A 27,139-nucleotide genomic window follows, 5' to 3' on the forward strand; every position below is an offset into this window, starting at 1 on the left:
ATAAAACAAAATTAAATTACGAAATAATAAAAAGAGCTTTTCACGAGTAACAGAAAACGACGTCTTATGATTGCTACGATCATTCTCAATTAACGTAAATAAGAAATGACATTCTTTTAGTTAACACAACGTAGCATGTGTATAAAGTATTACCAGAACGTTTTCACGGAACGCCATAAGCTCTAAGTCTTTCTCTTCTCGTACTAGCGTGTTATTTTTCCACCTGAGAAACGAGTTCCCAAGCTGTTGACATTTCATAGTTTCCTTGAGTCAGCACCGCCGGTCCATTTATTTTTCTTGCGTTCAACGATCCTCGAATAACTTTACAACTTCAGTTGCAAGCTTCTTTTTAAATTTAACAACCCAGGAATAATAGTTGCTTAACGCGTTACGTCTCATTGCCAAATCTGTGACGGTCTGTGTTTTTACGGTATATGCGATATCAACGCAAATCCTACGCATAAATTATAAATAATCATATCAAGTTACAAATAATAGCTTGAGCTTCCTGCGAAGTAATATAGAATCGCATAAAATAATACAGAAACAAATTATGTTTCGAAATTACTCTCAATGAAATATTATATCAAACATTCACCATCGTTGTGAAATATTATCATCAAATTTTCATGGAAAAATGGAAGAAAAGAAATTGAAAACTCCGAGGTCAAAACCAAAGTTCTGAAAATTCACAAGGGAAATGGGATTTTAAACGTCGCAAAAATTTTGTGCCACTGTAAATAAAACGCTACAAATTACGATAAAAATTGAAATTAATATCGAAGGGCGAAAAAATTCGGATCGAAACTGATATTCTGAAAAGCTACAAAACGCGGATAAGATAGATAGCTCTGACGTCAAATGTCAAATGTGACAGAAACCTCGAAGTATACTACGCACAGGATTAAAGGAGATAGTCAAAGGACGCGCAGCTCAAAAATATCTTTGTTACCACTTTTCTATTCTTTTGGAATAGAAAAATTCCGATGGAAAATTAAATTCCGAACACTATGAGAAAATCCTAAAATAAAACAAGATCTTGAACGTTATAACGTAATTTCGAAGTACTTCGAGTGAAAAGTCCAAAAGAGATAATAACTAAAAGAGTAACAACTGTGTAATAATTTCACCTTAACAACAATGATCGAAATCCCACTAAAATATTCTAGAAAAATTACCTCGTTAAAGAGGAGAAAATATCAGTTTTAAAAACACGAGAAAATAACTAACTAATACCGTAACGCGAAATAACGACAAGAACTAAAAGACAACTACAATAGAAAATTCCAAATAGAAATCACCTCGTGAAACAAAAATGAATATTCTCGACGAAATACCTGTTGATATGCAACTATCCGTAACGGAACAGCTCTTCGATATTCAATAGAAAGTTCTTCGAAACAACGAGATCGAAGTGGAAAGAAGCGTATAAACGGAAGCCGATGGATAATCTGCGTTGGATCTACGATCGTTGAACACCCTCATGGACGCTAGCCATCGAACAAACATCGACTGGAACGAGGGGAAAAGTGGATGAAGCCGCAGTGCAAACCGAGGTAAAAAGAGCTGGCTGGCTCTTTTTCATCCCTCGTTCCTCTGATATCTGGCGACCTGCTAAGCCATAAGAGGGAACTCTTTAATAGTCCAGTTTAATGAATTTCGCAATTTGTAACTAACCAGGTTGCGCGTATAATCGGCTTTTAATGCCGTTTCAGTGTTTCGTCGCTGCTTTGAGCTACTTTCTTTCAAAATGTTGCGAAGATTTCGATGACGTCTGGCGAGGACATTGTAAAACTCCTATTAATTAATTAATAAACTATGAATATACAAATGTATATCTTTATGGGTTCAATTGAAGAAATTGAACTTCAGAAGAGATTCGTGCTGTAACTACTATCGTTCTAAATATTTTATGCATCCTTATTCATTATATACGCTAAAGGGGAAAAGCTTAAAGACTCTGAGAATGAAAGGAAAGGAAGGAGAATTTTGATCGTTCGAAGTTCCTGGAAAATCTGAAATTCAAATCGCTTTTGTCAAGCGTACGAAGTAAATATTATACGTTTAGAGACTTATTTATTTATTACACCGATCACCAAGAGATAATTTCTTTGAAATATCGCAATTTCTCTTTCATCGCGTGCCAAGTTCTAGTAGATGCTTGACGGTGGACAAATCGATTCGAAAGATTCGCGAGTTAAGGGTATCGTAACTTTTAGGGGCTATTCGAGCAAACAATCCGCGTAAAAAGATCCTGTGAAAAGAATATGAAGGATGATCGTGTTGCAGGACTATAACGACGGAGGACGCTAAAACGCGTCTAAAGAATTACATTTTTTTTGGATAGTAATCTGATCATATAACTCTAACGATGCTTTATACTTCATCGCTTAATATCTAAACCGCACAAGGCAAGGAAATAAAAAGATATATCCATCGCATATTTATCTCGAGAATTTTCAAATAAATTTCCAACATTTTATATGAAGTCTTCTAAGATTCCTCTCTTCTTTTTTCCTTCATCACATTTTCTTACAGATTAATCTATCATATATTACTTAGAAATATAAGTAAAAATTGAAAATGATACAGAATAAAATAAAGAATAAAAGGTTTTACTTTGATATAATATCTATGAGAAAATACGAAGTTGCGATATTACACAAAATGTAATGAAACACGTGGGGTCCTCGAGAGCTGATTGTACATCTAAAAACATATGTCCTATCTGTCTTCGTTTATAAGATGTAGCGAATTTTCTCTTCTGATTTCATATTATCTAATTACTTTCGCAGAAGATGCTCAAAACGACCACCTTCCATTTCAAGGCAACCCTATAGACGTCCTGTCATGGATCCAGTTACACTCTGAATGGTTCCTGGTGTTTCTCGAATTTGTTGCAAAGCTTGTTCTATTCCGAACCTTGGTATCTCAACATTTTCAATAGATGTTGTTCCATTTACAAAATTGTTATATCTAATAGACAAAGACAGACAGTCAGATCACTGTTTTTAGATGTGGAATCAGCTCAAGAAGCGGATCTCGCATGTTCTGTTACACCCAATATATGGAAAAATAAATGTTCTTTTATCGAGAAATGTAAAAACCTGTCATTCTCCCTTTTTCCTGTGGGTGTTTCGTATGAAATGATAATTATTGCAGTTATTATTGCACACGGTATTACTAATTATTCGTTAATCATTGCTTATTAATTATTTAGTAACTATAATTATTATTATTTATATGCAAAAGTCTGTCTATAAACACGGTATAACTGTCAGAGATGACACTCTTCGAGAGCACCCCCTGACAAGCCATCGTGTGGCTAACGAGATATCGATAAGCAAATTAGTCCGCGTGTGTACTCCGCCTTAAGCGACCAGGCAAATAAACAGGGTCTCGGTTAATACTCGTAATTCGATTTCCATCATCCCCTATATAAGCGAAATCGACTCTCGCCAGTGTCGTTCGCTTACAAAACTCTCTTCGCGAACTCTTTTTGAATACATCAATGATTCTTTCGATCGTTAAGCGTTGTTGATTTTTCGTACAAGGAAATTTCGTGGAAAATTTCGTACTACTTTGTGACAGTGTGGTGCGGAGATTGGAGATTTTAATCAGGAGATTTTTTAATAAAGAACGAGGGGCGAAGATTCGTGGATTTGAAGTGGAATCGTCGCAAGTTTGGAGGTGAATAAATAAAAGATAGGGTTGTAGTTGTTTCCAGAGTTTTGGTTTGACGGAAATGTGTTAGTGGAGATTGGTGTGCATTGGAAAATCGGTGGAAATTCAGTTCTTAGATAGCTCGCATTATTCGTGTGTTGCGATTAGGGATAAAAGTCAAATATCGTAAATCTCTTCCTTTCCCCAAGATCTAATTCCCCTACTAATTAAAATACAACAATAGCAGATGTAAAAGATATTTGTCCCTTAAAGACTCGTGTTATAAAAGATCTTCTTCGTGTTGTAGAAACTTCGAAAATTGTGCTTAAGGCCGTAGTCCAAAATGGGCTTCGAGAAGACAGATAAAGAGGTAGAAGCTCCTCCAAACGAGATGGAAAGCTACGTAGTCAATCTTCCAAGGCCTTTGAACATCGAAGAAAAGAAATATCTATTAGCGGTGGAACGGGGCGATCTGGTTAACGTCAAAAGATTCATTCAATTTGCCAATAAGGGTAGTGTCAACGTGAGTCTTTGTCCCAATCGATACTTTCTCTTAATCGACTTCTATTTCGTGAAAAGGGTACAACGTATTTAAATCTTAGGGGAAGTCACTGGACATAAATTGCGTGGATAGTTTGGGACGCGGAGCTTTGTCATTGTCGATTGATTCAGAGAATTTGGAAATGGTGGAATTGTTGGTGGTAATGGGTGTGGAGACGAAGGATGCTCTTCTCCGAGCCATCGATCAAGAATTTGTGGAAGCTGTAGAGTTGCTGCTCGAACACGAAGAATTGCTGACTGCTAATTTATTGGCCGAGGAAAACTGTGAGTGATCGATGTTCCATCCTGCTATCGAATCTTTTAATTCGGCGAAACACGTGGACAATTGAGAAAATAGTAAACCATCGAACCTGATGTTTCTTATAAAATATCCATGCAATCTGCATTTGTAGCGACGAAAGATGTGATCCACAGTTGGCAGAAGATCGATCCAGCATCCGCGAGATATCCGCCAGAAATCACGCCTCTGATTTTGGCCGCACAGCGTAACAACTACGAGATTTTGAAGTTGTTGCTGGATCGCGGTGCCACTTTGCCCATGCCACACGACATTAAATGTGGATGTGCCGATTGTCTGCGATCGACGACAGGTAAAACACTCGAGCAATCCTATAAAATAGATTCCCAAATAAATAATAATAAAGGTTCGTCTTTCTTTAAAGACTTTCGTGTCTTTTCTCTATCAAAGAAAGAAGATTTCGATAAAAGTACCGTGAGTTGAAATATAAGCCATCGCTAAACAACGCTATAGTTGTTACAATTAAACTCTTCGACTGGTTGTTATAGCCGATTTCTTTTCATTGGTCACGCGATTTATTTTTCGTGCTTTCGTGCAACTTCTCCGAACGAGAAAAAGAATAAATTTTCGTAAAGTTTTCTCTGAACGAATTTTAGATTTCATACATTAAATTTAGCCGTCATAAACATTGTCATAATTTGTTCGTCGAGTAGCGCGTGACGTCAAGCGTATAGTAATCTTCGATTAAGTTAAGTTCCATTGCTACGAACGTATTTCCATTTCAGCGTGACAATTAAAGGTTTAAGAAGAAGAAAGTAAAAGGATTACTTAACAATTTTCGAAGTGCAATTATAAAAATGACAAAGTTATATAAATCCAGAAACTTGAATCTGATTTAAAACGTATATTACGCTGACATTATCATTCGTTTTTATACCAGGCGACCCACTCAGACTTTCGTCCACGAGGATTTCCGAGTACAAAGCATTGGCAAGTCCAAGCTTAATAGCGCTCAGCTCGCCAGATCCATTGCTAACAGCTTTTCAATTAAGCTGGGAACTTCGCGAACTGACGATCGCCGAACCGGAAAGTAGGGGCGAATATCTGAAGCTTCGACGACAGGTGGAGAGGTAAATTTCATTCTCTTTCATTTAGTTTTTACCTTTCATTTCGTCGCGTGGATAAATTTAAAATTTCCCAAAAGAGTTTCAGGATTGTAAATAAACACAGTTTGTAGAATTTTCAATTTTCTGCAACGTGTTACCAAACATCGTATATTTTTCAAAGACGTAAAGCTGTATTTAAAAAAATAATATAACACAATATAACTGTTGCAATTATAAAAAAGTAAATGCACAAAGTATGGCTATTTCTCTTCAATTTACAAAGTGTCCTTTGTAATATGTAAACCTTGGAGATCTGGAAATATCCTTAAAAGCTTTCGTCGATTTCGTTTCAATTAGATTCGCCGTTGATCTGTTGCAACAAGTGCGAACTACCACGGAATTGCACACGATCCTCAACTATGATCCTGAGGATGAGGAGAACTTGGTCACCAGGAAGCAGCTGGCTAGATTAGAATTGGCCATACAATATAAGCAGAAAACTTTCGTCGCTCATTCCCACGTGCAGCAACTGTTGGCAGCGATCTGGTGAGTTCGTTACAAAGTTCCCTCGATTTTCTACTCCTGAATTATCCGCGTGAAATTGCCACTGGCTGTTTGCAAACTTTATTTCCTATATTACATTAACAATGAATCCAATTACACTGTAACTATCAGATCCTCTTGTTACGTTTTACTGATATTAAAACCGATTACCGATATTAAAACGTGATTCATAAAAATCATTTTGCGAGGTGGAAATTAAAGAAGAAGCAGAGGAAGAAGAGGACATTAGGATGACGAGATTGTACTAAGAGGGATATTCAGAGATCTCTCTTAAAGATATAGCTTTATTTTAATTAGTGCAAAAGAATCTTGGAATAGTAACGATAATAAAGATACTTGCTCCTCGAAAAGGTCACTGAATTAAGCTTTAGAGTTAGGGCGAAGTTCGGTTTCCTAAAAATCAGTTACTTAATAGATTTTTCGTTTTCTTATGCCACAAATTGTAGAACCAGTGGTTCGTTAAAATAGAAATATTAATTCTTATAAAATTACCAATTGACCTGACTCTATACGATGGATAGACTGCGGATGTTTGTGCAAATTTATATTATTGATCCCATAAAGAAGCAGAGTCTAACCAAAGACTCATTTCGATCACTAAATATTACAACATATACTACATTTTGGATATTTTACATATTTTTACGTATCATATGCATTCTGTACACTAAAATAATTCATCATAAAAGTCCGCGATCTAGTAATAGCTAATTATTAGATAACCCAACAGACTACCCATTAAATATTTTATGAGAGTAGTTAATTATTAAATGATCTTAATAATTGTATAAGAGTGTGAACAGAATATTAATTCTGAATTAAATTATCTTTTTCCGATTCGTCCATCAAAGGTACGACGGCCTACCTGGCTTTCGGCGTATGACCACGTGGCAAAAGTGCGGTGTTCTTGCAAAAACTGCGCTCATGTTTCCATTCTACTCTATAATGTACTTACTAGCGCCAAACTCGAAAACTGGTCAAATGATGCGAAAGCCATTCGTCAAATTTCTCGTTCACGCCGCCTCATACGTGTTCTTTCTATGTAAGTCTCAATGATATTAATAATTGTTGGAACGAAACGATCAAGTCAGACGATGAATAATCGTTGTTTAGTTATCTTGATGCTGGTGTCGCAACGCGCAGAAGTGGAAATAGTAAAGATATTCGGCAGCGAGAAGGCAAAAAGGGATATCGAGATGGAATTAGCAAGACAAAGAGGCGCAGCCCCTTCGTTTCTAGAGGGTGTAGTTGTTCTCTATGTTCTTGGATTTATCTGGCAAGAAATGAGAGAAGTACTTTCTACTTTTTTCTCTATTTTATTTATTACACTATACTAGAGGCCTTCGAGTTCATATAAAAATATATACTCTATCAAAGACGTATAATACATTCTATCAATGATAAAACGAATGTATGTTGTTTAAAAAATTGGAGATGATCTTGGAATCTTTGAAAAATCTCTATCCAGAGAAAATTATACCACAGCTACTTCATCAACCATCTTAGGTTTTAATTCTGTGAAATTCTGTAGAATTATAAGCTCGAAAATGCAAAGAATTTTTTCGTGTTAGGAATTGTCGAATATTGCGAAGCTTCGTTAGATGAACAAATAGTTGGAAAATTTTAAAAAAGGAATAAGATTTCGTATCAAACTAATGTACACACATAAAACCGAGTTTACTTTAGAAAAGTAGATTTAACACATTATGTTGTAGAATCGAATAACAAAAATTAATATGCTACAAATTTCAAGGCCTACGTGGATGGCCTGAAGGCATATTTACGAGACATGTGGAATTTCATCGACTTCACCAAAAACTTTCTCTACATCGCCACTGTGGTTCTTAGAACTGCTGCGTACCTTCAACAGAGAGCGGAGATTAATCAGAACCCTATGGCAGCTTTGGTCCCGAGAGAAACATGGAGCGATTTCGATCCTCAGCTAATAGCGGAGGGTTTGTTCGCAGCTGCTAACATCTTCAGCGCTTTGAAACTCATCCATTTGTTCAGTATCAATCCTCATTTGGGGCCTCTTCAGGTACTTCTTATTCCCGATATCGTGAACCTTTTTAATTAAAAAAAATCAATTAGAAATTGAAAAAAAACAGTGCTAAGAAGGAAATATATAAAATGGATAAAGGAAACAGAAATATTTGAAAGAAAGATAAATAAAAGTATCGGTACACAAGATGAATAAGATTGTTAGAATTTAATCTTAAAGTTAAGATTAATAATCTGTGGGAGACACAATGTTTGTGTTAAAATAATATTCAGTGATATTTATTAAACAGTACTATAGAACCAAATGTATATAAGCGAGTGATATAATTAATAACGTATGTAAGAATTGTTGATCGTTGGCTAGTTACTCTTAGACTAGACGTAGGTAGTGACCCATGATTCATTAAATATTTTGAGCCCCACTCTCTATACAGTAATGAGTATGACCTGTGTAAGTGTCCTGTTCAAATGCATGCGTGGGTGTCTGTGTAGGAGTATTTGTACCTATGCGTGGAATATCGTATTCCAACAAAAATGTTAAGGAAAAAGTCCGAAAAATTTCTAAAATTACAAAATTACAACCTTCTACGATCCTAAAAATTCAAACAAAAATCTAAACAAAATTCTCTTTCTGTTTCCAATTCTGATTTTTTTTAAAAAGCTCCATCGTTCTTGATCTCCAGTATCATCGTTGGAAAATACGTTTTCTTCCAGATATCCTTAGGTAGAATGGTGATAGACATCGTAAAGTTCTTCTTCATCTACACGTTAGTACTTTTCGCCTTTGCTTGTGGCCTAAACCAACTGCTTTGGTATTTCACGGAATTGGAGAGACGGAAATGCTACGATAACATCGCGGACCCATCTTGGGATCCTACCAGCGAGTCCTGTTTAAGATGGAGAAGGCTAGTATTCGTATATCGTAATCAACGATCATTTACTAAAAATTATTTTCTCCAATTTCTCAATTCAATCCGATAATTACCCTTTTTATGATATTCTTTAATAGATTCAGCAATCTGTTCGAGTCGTGCCAGAGTTTATTCTGGGCTAGTTTCGGAGGAATTGGCATAGAAAGCTTCGAACTCGCAGGTAAACCGAGAGAGAATCGTCCAACTTTTATGCTATAAATCTATCTTGCTGTTCCTTTTTTAATAAATCATAAATTCGTAAAATCATAATTCTCAATTTTGATTAATACGCATTAAAAAAGCTCTTGGTTTCGTTATGTCGATTTCTGTTTTGAGGAATCAAGACTTACACTCGATTCTGGGGCCTGTTGATGTTCGGTTCGTATTCTGTGATCAACGTGATCGTTCTGCTGAATCTTCTCATCGCCATGATGAGCAACAGCTACGCTGTCATCGAGGTAAATCACTTTCGATAACGTGAACGAACGAGAGAATTTCTATTCGTAAAATCCCATGTAAACAGGAACGCGCGGACAAGGAATGGAAGTTCGCGCGGACGAAGCTATGGATGAGCTACTTCGAGGATGGCGATACGCTTCCGCCTCCGTTCAATATTCTTCCGCCACCGAAATTACTCTTCAGACTGTGCGGCCTGCAGAAGAAGAAATTCGAAAGAGAAACGAGCGATCGCAAGCGGACACACGAGTCTAAGTAATAATCGAGCTTTAACAATAATTAATCGCATAATACAAATAGATAATAATACTGAGACTTACAAGCTATACAGTGGATTATTTGAAAAATTCATAGTTCAATTTCAGTTGACAATCGACACAAAGTTCTACTTTCGGCGAAATTGAAAGAGAATAATTTATCAAGTTTTAGTAAAATAACGAAATACTACGTTCGAGAAGATATTATTCCTCGTTGGATATTAAATATGAGACTATAGTCTTTTAATAATCCTCCTGGATGAAAGAATCCTTAGTAAGCTAAGAGTTAGCATATCCACCATGGCGTTTTACGAATTTTACGACGCTATTGTTTGCTGTGATCAGGTATGGAGCCGTGATGAGAGCTCTGATATGGCGGTACGTAGTGAACTCGCATTCTGAACACGAAATGGATCCTGTTACCGAGGACGATGTTCACGAATTAAAATCAGATTTGTCATCTTGGAGATGCGAATTGCTGGATATCTTACAGAGGAACGGCATGGATATCGCTGGGGCTGATACTAAAGAAAGAAGTAAGTGATTTCGAGGATTTTAAGAGAAAAGAAATTTTTAAATGTTCCCTGTGACGTATTTGATGTTTGATAAATTGGTAAATAGTAAATATACTATTGGTAGAAAAAGCACGACAAATGAGGAAATAAGGGAATTCTAAAACAAAAATATAAAATATAGGATACAAAATAAAAATACGGAATAAGAATATATCGATAAACAATACGAATGAATATGGAATATTTATAAGAATAAAAGAATTGAAATAAATAAAGTACTTTTCCTGCGGTCAATTAAAAGTTCAATGACTCGTTCGACTTTTCGATTAATTCCTACAATCAACTAATTCTCATCACTTCTGTCAACAATCAGCCATTCTTGGCAAAAAGATGAAGGTCTGGGAGCGGCAGCTGATGAAGGACTTCCAGGTAGCAGTTCCTGTCTCGGGTACGGAGTCCGAAGATCAGCCAGATCCTCTTCAACAACCGGACGAAAACGAAGATAACATCGCCAGATGGAAAAGGATTGCCAAATTAGCTGTATTAAAATCTGCTAATCATCGTTGGAGCCAGGTGAAAATCGTATTTAAACTTACGTAATGAAATTAACATTTGATTCGTTGTGAGTGAAGAAACGATTAATGAAATATCGCAGGTCGTGGACAGCGCGATAAAAAGCTCTCAAATTGGTAGAAGTAACAGCAAAATGTCTCTTCAAAATCAATTGCATTTGAAAGCAGCCATGGAAGAAGCACAGAGATTAAACAATAAGAGTCCTCTGCCACCTGTGCCGCCTGTAGAGCTACCTGAAAGCACAGCCTCGACGATTCTTCATGTTCTTCAGGATATCGTGGAAACGGAGGAAAAATCGCATGAAACATTGGCCGAACCTCCGATTCTTACTCTCACGGCAAACCATAATGAAACTGTTGTTCAAGTAAGTATCACTTTGTGTATTAAAACTTTAGATAAATAAAAATTTATATACTTATATATTTATTTATGTCGATATGTCTATTATCTGTTTCTATATTTATTTATAATCTAAATTGTCGATTATAGTTAATTAAACTTTCATAAATTAGTAGCCTGATGCTGATATTTCTCTTTCGAAAGATTATACTTTTCAAAAACAATTTTAAGCAAAATCCTATTAATCCTCCAATGGAAAATTTTGGATTTCACGGAATTTAATCAACTTTCGTAAATTAAAAATTTCTTGCAAAATCTTAATCTTTGAATATAAAGCTAAAAAAAAGATTTTGTGAAAATTCACATTAGTTCTCCAAATTCAAGATGTTCGTAATTCTTTTTATCGAAATTCGAATTGAAACCTATGAAAATTCCGAAAAATATTGCTTCCCAATAGCAAATTCATTATGCAAAGAAAGGAGTTCTTTAAAAATCTTCGATTTTTGTTAATACGTCTTCATTTTTTGTTAATATATCATGAAAGAATTGAATACTTATAAAATACTATAAATTTAATTATAAGACACAAGTTTCTTAATTCAAAGATTGCAATTTGTTCGTACCTTGCATGCGAGTATGTTTGAATCCCGTCTATGGGGAATCACGTAATGGGTTGTTGCTTTCCTTTATAGACGAAGCCCGTGATGTCAATGGACTATGTCGATGAGAAGCCCGCTAAGATCGCACCACCAGTACCGCTTCGTACTCCGCCGCGAGTCGTCAAAAGGAAGTCCGCGAACTCTTCAACCACGGCCTACCAACAATCGACTGGTAAGAACTTTGTCATTTTTATTTAAAGAGTCCTGTTTTATTACTACATTCACAGCACAATTAATCAATACGACTTGCTTTCACAAAGCTCCTATAAATGTTTTCAAGGAACAAGGGAACTGTTTTCTCACTCGGATAAATAATAATACTAAATCAATATAGATAAATGTTTTCGTTGATCCTCTGTATAAAAAGAAATTCGGTTACATATCTATGATGTTTGTAAATGAAAATAAGAAAATGGATATATTTTTATTCAATGTCTCCATGTTTGTTTCCCATTAAACTTTGTGCGTACTTGAGTAGAAAATTTTATAAAAATTCTGTAAGCTGTTTCTATTGCGACTTGTGAAATTAATTTCTCTATTTCTTTTTAATTTAGTAGTTACGATTCCATTTGAAGAAATGAACTTTTTCTTTTAATAATACCTGTGTTTACAGAAACATCATCAGCACTCCCCATCCACGCAATGAACAATCCGCAGTCTTCATACGGTTCACCAGTGAGGGCCATGAAGAAACCTAACACTGACACAGAATCGACGTTATCTGCCCACACGGATGGCAAAACGATAAAGTCGCGACTAAAACCTACGCTGAGTCCGAAAAAGAATTTAAACATGCCAGAGGATAAAGAAAAATTAGTGGACGTAACGTCTCGATCACCACGAGTATCGAATAATAGGTCGCCCCGAAGAGGTGGCTGGCTGTGAAACACTGAATAAATAATATAAAACAAACATAGCTTATGAAATTTCATTTAGGCATATGAACTGAATTTCTTTATTTTATATTCTTTAAAGTAAACTGTTAAATCCAACATTTTAAAAAGACAAATTGTATACTATACATTTTTACGACATACGTAGAGGAGATAATAAATCAGCATCGAAAAGACGGTGTAAAGTATTCATTTTTTATTTCTTAAAAAATATGTGTATGTATTAGAAATTTAACGTCAATTTAACGGAATAAAATACAAGCTTGTACAGCTAAAGTATCGTATATATATATATATATATATTTCTTCGCTCACGGGTACAATCGGTATTGTGGTTCGATGGCGTTGGGCACGAGGAAACAAAACTGAAAGAACGCATAAGTTAATGCACTAATCGTATAAAATATATCTCAACATCGTGACGTTCGAAGAAACTTTGAATCATGGAATTGACGAAGGCAGATAGCTATTGCCATTTTGACAATATTTTACGTGTTCTTTCATCTGAACGAACTCGATTGGCTACACGTTTTTTCCACCTTAGAAATAACTTGAATACTGAGGATACCATAGGTCAAGTAACTATAATCTCTAAGCGGCTTGCACCACTTTGCTTTGTGGACCTTTCTGCGTAGAACTGATTTTGTCGCCTAACGACAACGCCATGCCTTGACTTTTCGCTCTAATACGGATATGACCGACCACTGGGGCATCTGGTTTGTTCAGTGGTTTCTCAATGGACATATTCGCCAATGCATCCTCACCGAATATCGATTTCGCGTACATGTTCGCTGCCATGAAACCACATTGTCCAGAAAGGGCCTGAAAATATATTTGTTCCCCTATTTTTAGAAATTTGACATTTAAGGTTTTGCTTGCCACCGTTAATGACAATGCAAATGTTTCCTTTTTTTAAGAATCTTGCTATAATTTTTTTCACTATTTTTAAAGTTGATTAAAGTTTCATGAAAAATATATATATACATATTTATAAAAAAAATTAAATTTAAAATACAGTACCTTTTCTGGAGTGAGACAGCGCATATTTGTAGATTTTAGTAAGTGAGCGAGGTACTCCCTCAAGTCTGATAACGTCGTATTTACAGACACCTTGTTCTCCCATTCGAATTCTGCCCACATTTGTCTGAATTCCAGGTCGGTACACGTTGCTGGCACTATATAATCCATGATATCGATATGTATGTCATTCAACACCACTACGCTTCTATCAGATCCCGCGCCGAATACGTCGTATACTGAAAATCGATGATTCACGTTCTTATATGTCTTTGATAAACAAAGTAGCAGCACGAATCTTTATTAACTACCTATATTTCCAAATATTATTCCATTTTCTGTGGATGCCACTTTCACATTTGCCATAATGCTTGTGAAGTCTCGAGGAGCAAGCACAATAGGCTGCGGTCTCTCTACAAGTTTCAAGTCACCCATCGTAGCAAGCTCTAACGTGCAATTCTGCAGAGTATCTTCGGTCTGATTAACGATTAATACATCGAGTACAATGTCGTATTGATTAACATGAACGAGAGCTTCTGCATAAACGGGGTCTGAGAAGCCAGTTAATTGGGTAACCTTGCTCAAAGCAAAAGGAGTTTGCGTATCTCCACTAGCACCGGATCTTCCAGCGACAGCAGCACTCAAACTTTGTTCGAATACGTCACCAGCTCCACCTGCCAAGTCCGAACCACGGCTCAACTGTAAGAATTGTATTGCGTCGTCTACTTGAACAACGCTACCTGGCTTCTCCTTTGCCTGTATGAACAAAAGAATGTACTATTTGCATTAAAAATATTTATATGACACAAGTACTGAGACCAAGACTATATAAGAATTAAGGAAAAATATATTAGGTAGATTTGAAAAAGAACCTTTTGATTCTGTGAATCTTCTTCAGCTTTCGCTGTTAGCATTCTGCCAAGAGCTTCACGACATCCCTCTGTGAAAACTTTCTGTACAAGTGTCGTCGGGCAAGCCAATGATCTCAAGCATAAGGACAAACGTTCTGCATCATCGTGCGTTATTGCTTTAGCAGGGAGACCTGAACGACCCAACTGCATTACGCTGGACATCATGAACATCGCTTCAGCCTGCATACGATTGCTCTTTTGCACATCTGTTTCAAGACTCTTATAACGAAGCGCTAATTTAGCTAAGGTTGTAGCTAAAGACGCGCCTATGAAGAAATCACCTTCCATCATGTATTGAACTAATGCTGGGCGTTTTTCTTCTTTCTTGCCTGTAATATTAGAAAAATAAATGTTATAAAGTATCTGAAATCAATAAATAGATCGGCTCTTTTCTTTTTTGTTGAAGAAAACCAAATATTTTAATCATTTTCTAGTGAAAAAAACAACAACATACTAAAGTACTTAGGTAAATGGTAATAAATAATTACGTGAGGACGCCGCACTAAATGCGCTCTGACTAGCATATGTGCCATCTGACGTGACCAACTGTGCTGGTGTAGCTTGTGCGCTTCCATCTTCTGTTGATTTCTCACCAGCCTGACGTTTATTCTCCGCTTCCAATAATGGTAATTCTCCTAAAGCAGCCCGTATACGACTCAGTACAGCTTCTATGTCTTCTTTCGACGTTGCATATTCACCAAGAATCCACAACGCTGCTCTGTGTACCTTTACCGATCTTATATGTGGAAATACCTATACACAAAACGCAAGATTAAAAATTGATTTGTTGAGATATGAAAAAGAATACTAATTTGTTAATTTTTACTTCTTTAATACGTACTTCAAGCAGTTTCTCTACAATAAGTGGTCTGAGATTTTCAAATCGTTGGATAGCTTCGCGAACAAACACAAGAACGTCAGTAGCAGCGGCCTCGTTATTCTCAGACAAGAAATCTGTTAATACTGGAATTACTGTAGCCGCCACGTCCGAGAATTTGATAGAGCAAGCATGTAGTGTTCTAACGAGTAATTGTCGATATCGACCAGCGTCTTCGTGTTCTCCGCCAGCTGTTCTAAGCACTTCTTTCTTCAGTAATTGTACCATTTCCTCGATCGTGCGTGTTGTTACCAAATCCATCGCTAGAGCTAATGTTTTTGTTCTAACTTCCAATGCTGGAGAACCTAAAGTATGAATTAAAGCCTTAAGCAATTTTTTATATTTTGAGTTACTAGTTTTATTTGTCTTCAGAAATCTACCTAGAACCCTGAGTACATCCATCACCAAATCTTGAAGGACCCTCTCATAAACAGGACTATCCTTCATTGCGATCAAACGATCCAAGACAATCAATTTAACATTATTATCGCTTTCTTTAACAACTAATTCGATGTAGCACGAAGCTGCAGCTTTGATCGCCGTAGGAGCACTGGATAGTGTAACCAGAGTACCAGCTGCTTCGTAACGTACAGCAGCACTGGGTGAATTTAACAAACTATAGATGCATCTGATAAAACGAGCTCTCTCTGATGGATTTGCAAGACAAACCTATAAAAATATACGTTTATTAATATTTGAAATTCGATTTTTTACTACCAGTAGGAGCTTGTTTAAAATATATGCACCTTGTAAATTAATTCTACAATAACCAACTGCAATATATCGCCAAAGCTGGGCACTTGATCCAAACAAGCTGCTAAATAAGCCAGTGCTCTGCTTTGATCAGCATGTAACAACATCAGGAATGCATTTCTCCTGCAAGACATATCCTGTTCTCCCTCTAAATATTTTGCTATTAATTCTGGAGCATCTGGTATAAGAAATTCAAAGTTTCTGTAAATAGTAAAAATAGCCAGGACTGCGTTACGTCTAACGTAAGAGTGTCTATGCTCTAAACACGCAATTATCGCGGGCATTAGAGGCTCCAAAAGTTCTGGTTCCTTCAATTTGCACAAGAATCTGAAATATACAAGCATATTTTTAAATTAGTCTAGCATTTCAACAACTAAAGTAAAGCGATCGATATATTAATACCTTAAAGTCGATCCTCTAACAAATTCATTAGGATGCTGCAAATCCTTCCTATAAGCATCGCAAACTAAAATCATTTCCTGAAGCAATTTTCCATCGGGAGAAGTTTTGGGTACAATTTCCCAGAATATCAAAAGCAGTTTCTTTATGGTATGATCTTGTAATGGTAATACAAATCTAATGATAGTCATCAAAAGTCCAGGCAAACGTTCTCCACTCAAAATCATGTGAATGGTTTTCTTAAGAGCATCGATTTTTGTCTGAACATCGCCTTTCTCCAGATCTTGTTTTAACTGAAGTTCGTTTAATGGTTCAGTATCGGTTGGAACGTTTATCAAAGTATAGCAAGGTTGTTCAGCTATAGTACTCATTTTTGCGGTTACTCTACACTATGTCAGAAATCTTTTTCTTCTACGACCTGAAAATTAAGAAATCTATGTATGATTTTCGACTAAATAATCAAAATTGATCATGTGACATATTATTCGGAAAATATATTGAAAGTGAGGTTAGGTTGCCCTCCACTATACCTTTACTTTGCCATATTGAAGACGATACTATAGATTGTGTTTATCGAGCTTGACATACCTGATCAAAAGAAAATCGTGCAGTAACAAAAAGCAACAATATCTTTCAACTGGTCAACTGACATATACGAATCCCGAAACAAGGAAAACAGCATACGTGTCAAACCCCTGCGCAAGGGGACGATTCGGATTAGGAATAGATAGCGCCACGGTCTACGCTTTCCACGTATATCGCATATTTTTGAATTCATTTTATTTATTTTTTAAAATATTCTTTATATCTTGTTTTTGTGCAAATATAAGATTTACTGACATTCCTTCTTCTTTAATTCTACAGTACTTCGATTTTAAAACAACAAACGATAATGTTTTAATACAAATGTACGAAGAAATGTTTCTATAAAATCTGTATGTAAATCATACGCTGAAGAATGTTTATACTTACGTAATATTGAATTGTTCGTACTTCTTAAAAAGTTATTAAATGTCACTGATCACAGAAAATACGTAAACACGTCATTTTCTTAATTGTATTTAATATTAAAGAGACGATTGTTTTAGATGAATATAAAAGTAAAGTGTATGTTAATTTAATTATTAATATTGTTAAGGCAAAAATTTGTGTTTTAAATTGGTACTATTTGAAATTTTGCTAAAGATCTAATAACAAATTTAAAGATCCAATAATAAATGTATTGCAAATTACAAACATTTAAATGTTTTTTTGAAAATTTCTTAATTTGCATAATTAATCGAACTATCTGATTAAATTACAATTCTATTGAAAAGCAGGTATTCACTCGCATCTTATCTTTGTTTTCATGCAAAGATTCGTAAAAAAAATGTACAATTAAAATTGTTCCCACAAATAATTGCGAAATGAAATTAAGGAAGAAAAATACAAGAAATAAAGCGTATACTTACTAAATAAAACGTTTAACCTATTAATCGAACGAGATACATTGTTACTAAATATTATTAATTTATTTCCTTCAAAGATAAACCATCTCGATTAGCGAACTGCCTCAAGTGGAGCACTACTGACCTAGAAAACAAACTGAACTAAATAGATTGCAACTGCGTTCAAATAAGCGAATAACCCGTTCGCGAACTTCACCAACGAAGTATTACACGCGATAAAAATACTTTGAACAATTCCACTATTTAAGAGAATAAAAATGAAACAACAATTTAGCGATTTAATTCTTGTAAGAAAAATGGATATTATCTTGCTTTATGGCATTGGAGTCATTTTGTTGCAAATAGAATCGCTCGAGGCTATTGCATAATCGCGTTATCACTTATATAGAACATTCAAAAATAATTATGTTGCGTTTCGAATAATTACAACATTTTTCATTGATAAACAGGATGACCATATGACATATTATCATATATGTATACGTGATCAGATCTCTATGATTGGCAGGTATATCTTTCTTTTTGCATATCTTTCTTTCCACGTAGAATTTTATCGAGGATGACGTATGTCTATAAAAATTTTCCATTTAACATATGCGAAACCAATTTCCTTTTACGTTCTCTTCGCATTTTCCTGCGAATATTATTTTCGTGAAATTGAAAAAATTAAGAAAAAGCATCAAATTGAAAGAATTATAAGTACGAAAGCTTTTAATAGGTTTTCAAAAATCAATCAAATCTTATTGTAATAAGAGAACCTTGTTTCGTTGTCGAAAGAATAAAAGCAAATACTGGAGCGAATTTCAATCGTAATCGGATTATGATCTATATGGAAACAGGCTAATATCTTCAAGCGGATTAAGAGTGCGCATCCGTAACAGCAAATTGTGTAATATGAAACAAACTTTTTTCGATTATTCATTACATCGATAAACATCGATATTCAGTGAAACTATTACATCAATGAAACTTCATAATACCTAAATATTACATAATTTTATATTGCATTGTTACGTTATTCTATATCATATGCTACACATCGTTTCATGAACCAATAAAATATCTTATATAATACATGTACATGTAGCCATACAAATTTTCTATGGTAAATATTGAAAATTTAGCGTGGATATTAGGTTGTCTCAAAAGTTTCTTTCGTTTTATAAGGAAACGATAGGTGGACAACAAAAAATGGATAAAATGCATGCAAAAATGCACCTATTATTTTCCTATAAAACGAAAGAAAGTTTTGGAACAACCTAATATAAACTATTAACCAGCGAAAAGCAATCGATCTCGTTAGACACGATTAGAGAAATTCCTATTGGTGGTCGCTGTTAATTTTTCGAGATTCCAGCTCGATGAAGCGATTTTATGGCGTCAGACGAAATTAGCAGCTAGATCGCGCGCGCGCCGGCTAATTGCAAGCGTCTCGACGTGACGCCGGAGCCGATCCTCAATTGCTTCTCGTCTCTGTCTTACCTACTTTTTTCGATTAACTTCTATTGCACCGGGCGTTGCACGCACGAAGGGGGTCAGACACGCGTTTAACTCGTTCTGGCCATCTCTCCGCCATAATCGGCACCGTCCTTTTTTATCTCTTATTGGCGTAGTTTCACGGAGTTTCAGCCCGATCGTCGGGAATATCACTCATTATTGCCACAAAGAGCTTCGCGTTCGTCACGCTGTCGGCGTCTCCTTTGTTGTTTCGATCGCCCGAATCATTTTCTATAGTCGAACGAGCTATTGTCTCGTTTCGAGCGATTCAGTTTCCGCTTGTAATTGGTATTTCGTTCGTCGTTTTACGGTCTATGCATATAATTTAATACCCCTGAAGCAATTTCAATTAACTCTGTAAATTGAAATGTAGAGGAGAGGGAATGTCGTAAACGTTACTTTCGTCCAGCTTTTCTTGCGATTTTATTTAACCGCATCTATAGAAGACTAGTAGCTCAGATGATAATTTCTATAATAATAATCGATTCTTCCCATTAACTACGATTTTTCGTAGCAGTTTACCTTCAGATAGATGCAGTTTCACCGTATTAACACCATCTTCTCACAATGAATAAACTTGTGAAAATAAATCGGTTACCTTTTAAGAAGTTCGACGCTAACAGCGAGATTGAGAAATTTGTGAAAGGATAAATCAACGATAAGGTTGAACAATTTGTCCAAATTCCTATAGAGTTAAACGCTTTAATACGTGATCAAACAGTGCACGATTACTTATACATATATGTTCGAATTTCTTACGTTTTTTTAATGACGTAATGATAAGAAACTGTATTAAGTCGGCAATTATCTCGCTTAACCATTCATTCTTCAAAATTCTACCTTCCTCTGTTATAACGATATAATTATTCCGAAGTGGAGAACTTATTATCTACTACGTGTGCGAATATAAAATTCCAATTAAATACAATTTATATTGACTTGAATAAAGTGAGCAAAATCTTTAGACCAAACACAACATCTTAGTCAACAAGTACTTTATTCCTTCAAAGATTCTCAAGGGTTCTGAAAATTTAAGTACTATAGATCGTGTAACAATCGTCGTTCGGATTCTCTGTTCGAAAATGACTAAACTCTCTTTCGTACTAAAATTATAAAAATTACTAAAGTTGCTCGCAGGGCATATCAATGATAATCTCGCGATTCATTACTAAACTGTAAAAAGGTTGAATAATGAACCGCAAGGTTGTCGTTAATATCCCATGCAAGGAATTATTCCTGGATTATCGTAGCATAATTTCGGATTCGGGCAGCATTTCATAGCAACGCTTTGGAAGATCTTCCTGCTCAGACTCTCCGAACTTCTGGGTATTCTGTAGCCGACCTCATTCACAAGTTCTTCGAATTCGTCGGAGCCTAAGCTGAAGTTGAGGAGATCTTCTGGACGTTGTGAAACATCGACATTCTCTGTAAAGGAAATCAATTTTCGGTTCGTTGATCTTTTATATTCCTGATCTGGTAAACCATTACGAAGAAAATACGTATACACTATACATTGTTGCATGAGAAAAGAAATAATTTTAAATATTCGCTTTAAATATTCAACTTTCGATATTCAAAATTGAATATTCAAAGATTTGTGTTAATAGAAAATTAAAAAATTCCTACCAATATAAATATAAACAACCATGTAGAACATTACCTTCACGTAGATAACGAAGTAATAGCTGGACATTCTCCGAGGATCGTTTTATCCTTTCTCCCTTGCAGCTATTCATAATCGCATCTCTGGCGACGTTTTTACACTGTAAAGAGAGTCGGCTTATCGTGTCGGCTATCGAGATCTCGACCATCGCCAGCAACATCGTCGTGAATAACGCCACTCGAATCTGACACATATCCACCGATGATACTGCGTCGACTAACTTGCAACAAATAACAAAACAGCTGTTTCCTCGAATCGAGAAAGCGAGATCGTCGATTCGCCGGTCTTTCGGTTACTCCATATATTAATCACGATCTTTCGTACTTTTAACGAGAAAGTTATCAGCTTGAACGTGTCGCCAGACCGACTTTGCAATCGGGTTTGTTTTAATTGGATAGTTGGATTTTCTGTTCGGTTTATCGTTTTATCGTCACTAAAAATGTTATTGAGGTCAAGAATGGGTATAGATGGAATTATTATTACGTATTAATTATGACGCCATTCGAGTTTTGGATGATTGCAGTTGAAGTAACGCGTTCCTACGGACAAGTGCGTTCATTATTGATATATTATCAGCCATTATTATTTATCGTTATTAGTGTTTATTATTCGTATATTATTATTGTATTATTATCCACATATATTCTTTTTATATTATCATTTATTATTTATTTATCCATCGTATTATTCATTTTCGTTTATTATTCACAGATGTTAATACTTTACAAGCTTTTAGATTCCTCGACATTTTAAATTAACTAAAAGTAAAAATTTATTTCTACAATGTACAGTGATTTATTTGTAGATCGCCGCAATGTTTAGGCTGTTTTTGATAATTCAATAACGAAGCTTCTGAAACAAAATTTATTAATTTCGAATGAAAAATGAATTACCATAGTTGAAATTTCGGACAAGTGCGTTTAATTATTGATATATTATCATCCATTATTATTTATCGTTATTAGTGTTTATTATTCGTATATTATTATTGTATTATTATCCACATATATTCTTTTTATATTATCATTTATTATTTATTTATCCATCGTATTATTCATTTTCGTTTATTATTCACAGATGTTAATACTTTACAAGCTTTTAGATTCCTCGACGTTTTAAATTAACTAAAAGTAAAAATTTATTTCTACAATGTACAGTGATTTATTTGTAGATCGCCGCAATGTTTAGGCTGTTTTTGATAATTCAATAACGAAGCTTCTGAAACAAAATTTATTAATTTCGAATGAAAAATGAATTACCATAGTTGAAATTTCGAAAACATATTTCATTTATTTGCATCGTAATGCTTTTACGTTTACATTATAAATTGAGCTCTTGTTTGAAATATTTTGTCGTGAAATCATGGAACGCAACTGGAATATCGCAACAATGTGGATCATCCTACGTACTTACTCTCTTGCAGACGTAAGCAAAATATTCAAAACATAACATAATTTCACCTCGAGACGCATTGCGGTGTTACGACATCGAAATAAAAATACGAATAGTCATCACTTTTCACTAGAAGGCAGGTTTCATTTGCGTTTAATAAATACACACCGTATATTTGCAAATAAATATCGAATAAATGCTCAATTGCATTTAAAAAGAATGCAATTAATCTTTGCAAACACACTGGTGAATTTGTAAAGAAAATTACACCATACGACGATAGGTTTCGCAAACGGAGCAAAACTCTCCTCTGCAATATTTTGGAGTTTACGATCGAACTTGGGAGAACCATTTGTTAAGCCATGATTTTCAATTTTCTATTTTTTCCATTTTCCAAACTACGTTCATAAAAATATTCATTTGCATACAAATCCGCAGTTTAGTGATAATCTGATCTCTTTCGGGCAGTTGCACGCTAATCATTTACACGGATAATCAAATTGAACGTCAAATTTCGCTTCTGAGGGACTCATGCATACATATATCCAATATATCTCGATGCGTGGTTTCAAAATTATAACGACTCTCGGCGTTGCTTATGAAAATTGCCTTGAGACATATCCCATTAATCTCAAGGGTTGAGACACTCTAGCATTGATTCACACTCTCCGTATCTCCGTTCGAATAATAGAACACCACTTATGACTTACAAATAATCACTGCATTTAAACGAAATTAATACATCATCGCCCATGTATGTACGATGCACGTGTACGAGGCTAATACAAAATTTTACTTGCCAATTTCGCGACCAAAAATTTGTACGTTCGAATTAATTAAAGAAACGATCTGATGACGAATTCTTTATGAAAGCAAGAGATCCTGGATGAAAAATCGAACGATCTTACGCGTTTCGAGTTTTGCACTCCATGCATCATCTGCAGATACTTAGCAGAATGCGACATTTCGATGACTATTGAGAACAAAAATAAAAATTCACTGACAACGTTCGCAGGTCGTACTCGCACGCTGGTGGACCACGCAGATCAGGTTCGCAGGCCATGTTCGCAGGCCATGTTCGGAGATTAGGTATGCACGTTGGCACGTTCGCAAGTCACATTCGCACGCTCGCGGACCAGGTTCGTGGGCCATGTTCAGAGACCATGTTCGCACACTAGATACGCACGTTCGGAGGTCGCATTCGCGGGCAACGTTCGCGGAACAGGTTCGGACGTCCTGAGGCCACTTTCGCAGGTTTGCAGACCATATTTTGACGTTTCGCAGTGCGACATTTCGATCGATCGAGGGCAAAGATCAAAAGATGGATACAATGTGCAGCTTCCTCGAAATTCGATATCAGGGGATGCGAAGTGAGCGTTTGCCTTGCTCCCTGGCTCACTTGAGATGTCTTGAATGACTACCTCTTTGTCTAGCTACACGCGATGACGTTTAAGTAAATAGCGCCGATGCCAGGAACAATCTTACCGTTCTTTCGTAAGTATCACGCAGAAATCATTTTGTTTCCCTTCCGTTTCGTCAGATATTGCGCTGACATTTGACAAAGAGCAGAATTTTTGTGTCTCTTTAAAAATTTTCTTACAATAGGCGTCAGAAATTCACTCTTCGATCGAGTCGCGGTTACGAATGATTTTCGTTAAAAAAATTAACAACATACGGCGTAACAGTTTGTAGCGGAACAAAACTTACATAACAATGTAATACAATATCTTGTTGACTCGGAACGATAAAAATTACAGTCGTGGTTTGGACCATTTCTTTTTTTATTCTTCAAAGAAGGGAAGGGACTTTTTAATTGGAGATTAAAATCATACGCGTCTTTCTATTTAACGAGAATTGACAAACAAGAATATAACTATCGAGTGAGCGAATCTTCAAGCGATTAGATTCTGATGCACGAACGATTCTTACTAATCCTCTGTCGATCATCGAGGGAATTATTGCTTACATTTATTATTTACTTACATATTATTTACTCAAAGACCGATGATATTCATCGACTAATAAGATCAAGATCGAACAATGTTTATTTCGTTTTTTGTCGACTGCATTCCGCACTGTGCTTGTGGCCGAAAGTGCACTCGCACGGAGTATTGCGAGAGAGAAACGATGTCCCGTAGTGGGTTTGCTACTATCATCCAATTTACAAGCGAACCGTGTGCAGCGGTTAATAGCTGCCGGAATAATGGGCATCGTGCAGGTAGTGATGGGATCGAAACGAACATACAGCAAACGTAAATCTTTCGGATAATAAAAGTTTCTTTCGCTTCTGTCATTCGTCTAAGACGTCGTTTCTTTTGTTCTTTTTCTTTCATATCCCTACGTCGCGGAGAAACAGATTTTGCGAGTAGTCGTAAAGTTTATTTCTGCGCCTAGAACGACGCGTGTCGTGTGGTCTTGCGCGCTTTCAAAGACAGTATTTTTGGATCTGTAAAGTACTCCTCGAAACGGCCGTTATACACGTCGTAATAATTAATACCGCCTTTGCTTGTTGAAGGTTATGGTTTTATAAATTCTGGTTTTATAGAGAGGAGAGCGAGCGCAGTGTGCTATATTCTCGGAATTTATGCTTTGCAATTTGAAGAATATTGGATTTTTAACGTTTCTGCAAATCTTTCTAGCCTCTCTTGTTATCGAGCTGATAAAAATACTTTCAACTTCTAACGTGATATTTCTATCGTGAACTAAGTGAAAAATTCTTTCGGTGCATCTTTGATCCTTTGATTAAATTTTCTATAATTACACAAACATCTATAGTCTAATAACGATAAATCGTCTTGTAACTTTTGAACAAATCTGTATGTGAAAGTTTCCTCTTTTCCCCAAAGTCGCTCTTTCATCCAATCAATACATTTTCAATAACTTCAAACCAAACCATGATTCCCTTGTATAAAAAGTTTATGCGATATTAATATTTCACGAAGATTCAATTTTTTTAAATGCCTGATATCTTGCCTTTATAGCGTTGATCTCCGTTAGGGAATGAACACGATTGACGATTATTAAATTCTATGAATTCCAGGATTTTCTCCTTATTTTATAGGAATTCGTATTTCTCGGTCAAAGTAGGTATTAGAGATTCGAGTAACAAGTGGATAATAATTCTTAACTACAAGCGTGCTAACAAGAGCGATTTCTGATTTTAAAGAAGCACCACAGAGTGCCGCGTGTTATCTGTCACGAGATCGCCTAATAAAGACCGAATTCTCAAACATCTTTCTACTGGCCAGAGAACGAGGAGGCTGTGCTCGTTCACGCTCTTTGTGCGCGCCTAGCGTGTTCGACACGTTGGCATCAACGTGACCTGTTAATGGTTCAATCTGCCATAAGATGCGCCAAAATACATTCTCAGAAACAATAATTCTTCTACAAAAGACACTTGGCGAACGTTCCCTTTGAAATCTATTAATTTCTACTAGGTTTTTCAAAATTAGGCAATTGGCTGTTTAAAAGCTAATTATTTTTTATGAAATATATTACGTTACAGGCATTTATCAATTAACGTTATCTACTATAAAACCATTTTCTTCGATTTTTGCCTAACAAATATCATAGAAATTCTATCCTAAATATCCTATAACTATATAAAATATAATATAGGTTTCGAGATTTTAAAACGTATTACGACTCCGTACTAGAAATACTGATAAAAGATAAAGTACAAAAAATTTGTAATAAAAGAAAATCAAAATGGATAGCATACGATGAAACTATAATGCAAGGGACAAGATAAGCTTTTATTCGTATATTTTGCAAAAGAATCGTTCAAATCGTCGGAATATGTAAAATTCCTATGAAGAATTATAAATTTGTCACTCTCACCATTCTGATAGTTCTAGCGTCAGGCAAAGGTATTGCGTTTCCTTCCAATTTCACCTACTTGATAGGTATATCGGATTATCTATCATCGAGGGAGCCTCTTCACCCTCTGTGCGATACAAAAGCCAGGAGACATTAAATCCTAGAGATATTTTTTCCACTTGTAGATATTTAAGAGAAAGATATCAAGCCATCAACCATAAAACCACGTTTTCAAATTGAATTTTGAATTTCCACCCTCGGATTTTGATTAAAGCTTCGAAAGAGTACGGATTAAAAGATCGCAAGAATGAAATACATCGTTCTGTTCATTGTAAATATTATAATTATCAAATATTTTGGAGCAGGAGAAAAGGTAAAATGAGTGGGTAAAATGAGTATGAAAAATCTCGAAGGGTAAAAAAAAATCGAACAAAAATGTGTCAGTTTAAGCGTTCGTGTATTTTTTATGCAAATTCTAGCAGATAGAACTGGACAACAATCTCCATGAATATGTTTTGACAGCACGCGAAAATCGATCCCATCGCTATCTGCAAGCCGGTTACGCAAGAACTCGCCACGTGTCTCGCATGAATCGCAATCTTCTATGATAGACGTGACAGAACAGGA

At 35.6% G+C, this 27,139-nt stretch overlaps 3 protein-coding genes across 4 annotated transcripts; 1 reads left to right on the forward strand and 2 right to left on the reverse strand.

Annotated features, from left to right (window-relative positions):
• The first annotated feature begins 3,489 nt into the window (after positions 1-3,489).
• On the forward strand, positions 3,490-12,910 carry LOC132914134 (transient-receptor-potential-like protein). Of its 2 annotated transcripts, none has more exons than XM_060972971.1 (18): positions 3,490-3,690; positions 3,971-4,186; positions 4,266-4,488; positions 4,617-4,814; positions 5,403-5,592; positions 5,926-6,114; positions 6,984-7,174; positions 7,246-7,424; positions 7,886-8,170; positions 8,848-9,038; positions 9,143-9,225; positions 9,381-9,502; positions 9,568-9,755; positions 10,103-10,293; positions 10,646-10,845; positions 10,928-11,209; positions 11,877-12,015; positions 12,457-12,910. In XM_060972971.1, the coding sequence occupies exons 2-18, from the start codon at positions 4,007-4,009 to the stop codon at positions 12,726-12,728; spliced, it is 3,303 nt and encodes a 1,100-aa protein (XP_060828954.1). In that variant the 5' UTR covers positions 3,490-3,690; positions 3,971-4,006; the 3' UTR covers positions 12,729-12,910. The 2 variants fall into 2 exon arrangements, with proteins under 2 accessions (XP_060828954.1, XP_060828955.1); XM_060972972.1 differs by having other exon boundaries at positions 3,686-3,839.
• A 1-nt stretch (position 12,911) lies between these two features.
• Positions 12,912-17,425, reverse strand: LOC132914135 (coatomer subunit beta). The gene is made up of 10 exons (XM_060972974.1): positions 17,282-17,425; positions 16,697-17,111; positions 16,288-16,621; positions 15,922-16,210; positions 15,506-15,846; positions 15,153-15,417; positions 14,626-14,993; positions 14,065-14,509; positions 13,757-13,992; positions 12,912-13,558 (listed from the first exon to the last, which is right to left on the reverse strand). Exons 2-10 carry the CDS (start codon positions 17,062-17,064, stop codon positions 13,328-13,330), a joined length of 2,877 nt encoding a protein of 958 aa, XP_060828957.1. The 5' UTR covers positions 17,065-17,111; positions 17,282-17,425; the 3' UTR covers positions 12,912-13,327.
• Positions 17,426-19,270: 1,845 nt separating this feature from the next.
• LOC132914133 (uncharacterized) lies at positions 19,271-22,053 on the reverse strand. Its single transcript, XM_060972970.1, has 3 exons — positions 21,265-22,053; positions 21,138-21,144; positions 19,271-21,106 (listed from the first exon to the last, which is right to left on the reverse strand). Exons 1-3 carry the CDS (start codon positions 21,492-21,494, stop codon positions 20,849-20,851), a joined length of 495 nt encoding a protein of 164 aa, XP_060828953.1. The 5' UTR covers positions 21,495-22,053; the 3' UTR covers positions 19,271-20,848.
• Positions 22,054-27,139: the final 5,086 nt, after the last annotated feature.

Source organism: Bombus pascuorum, chromosome 14 (assembly GCF_905332965.1).
Source record: "Bombus pascuorum chromosome 14, iyBomPasc1.1, whole genome shotgun sequence".
Taxonomy (NCBI): Eukaryota; Metazoa; Arthropoda; class Insecta; order Hymenoptera; family Apidae; genus Bombus; species Bombus pascuorum.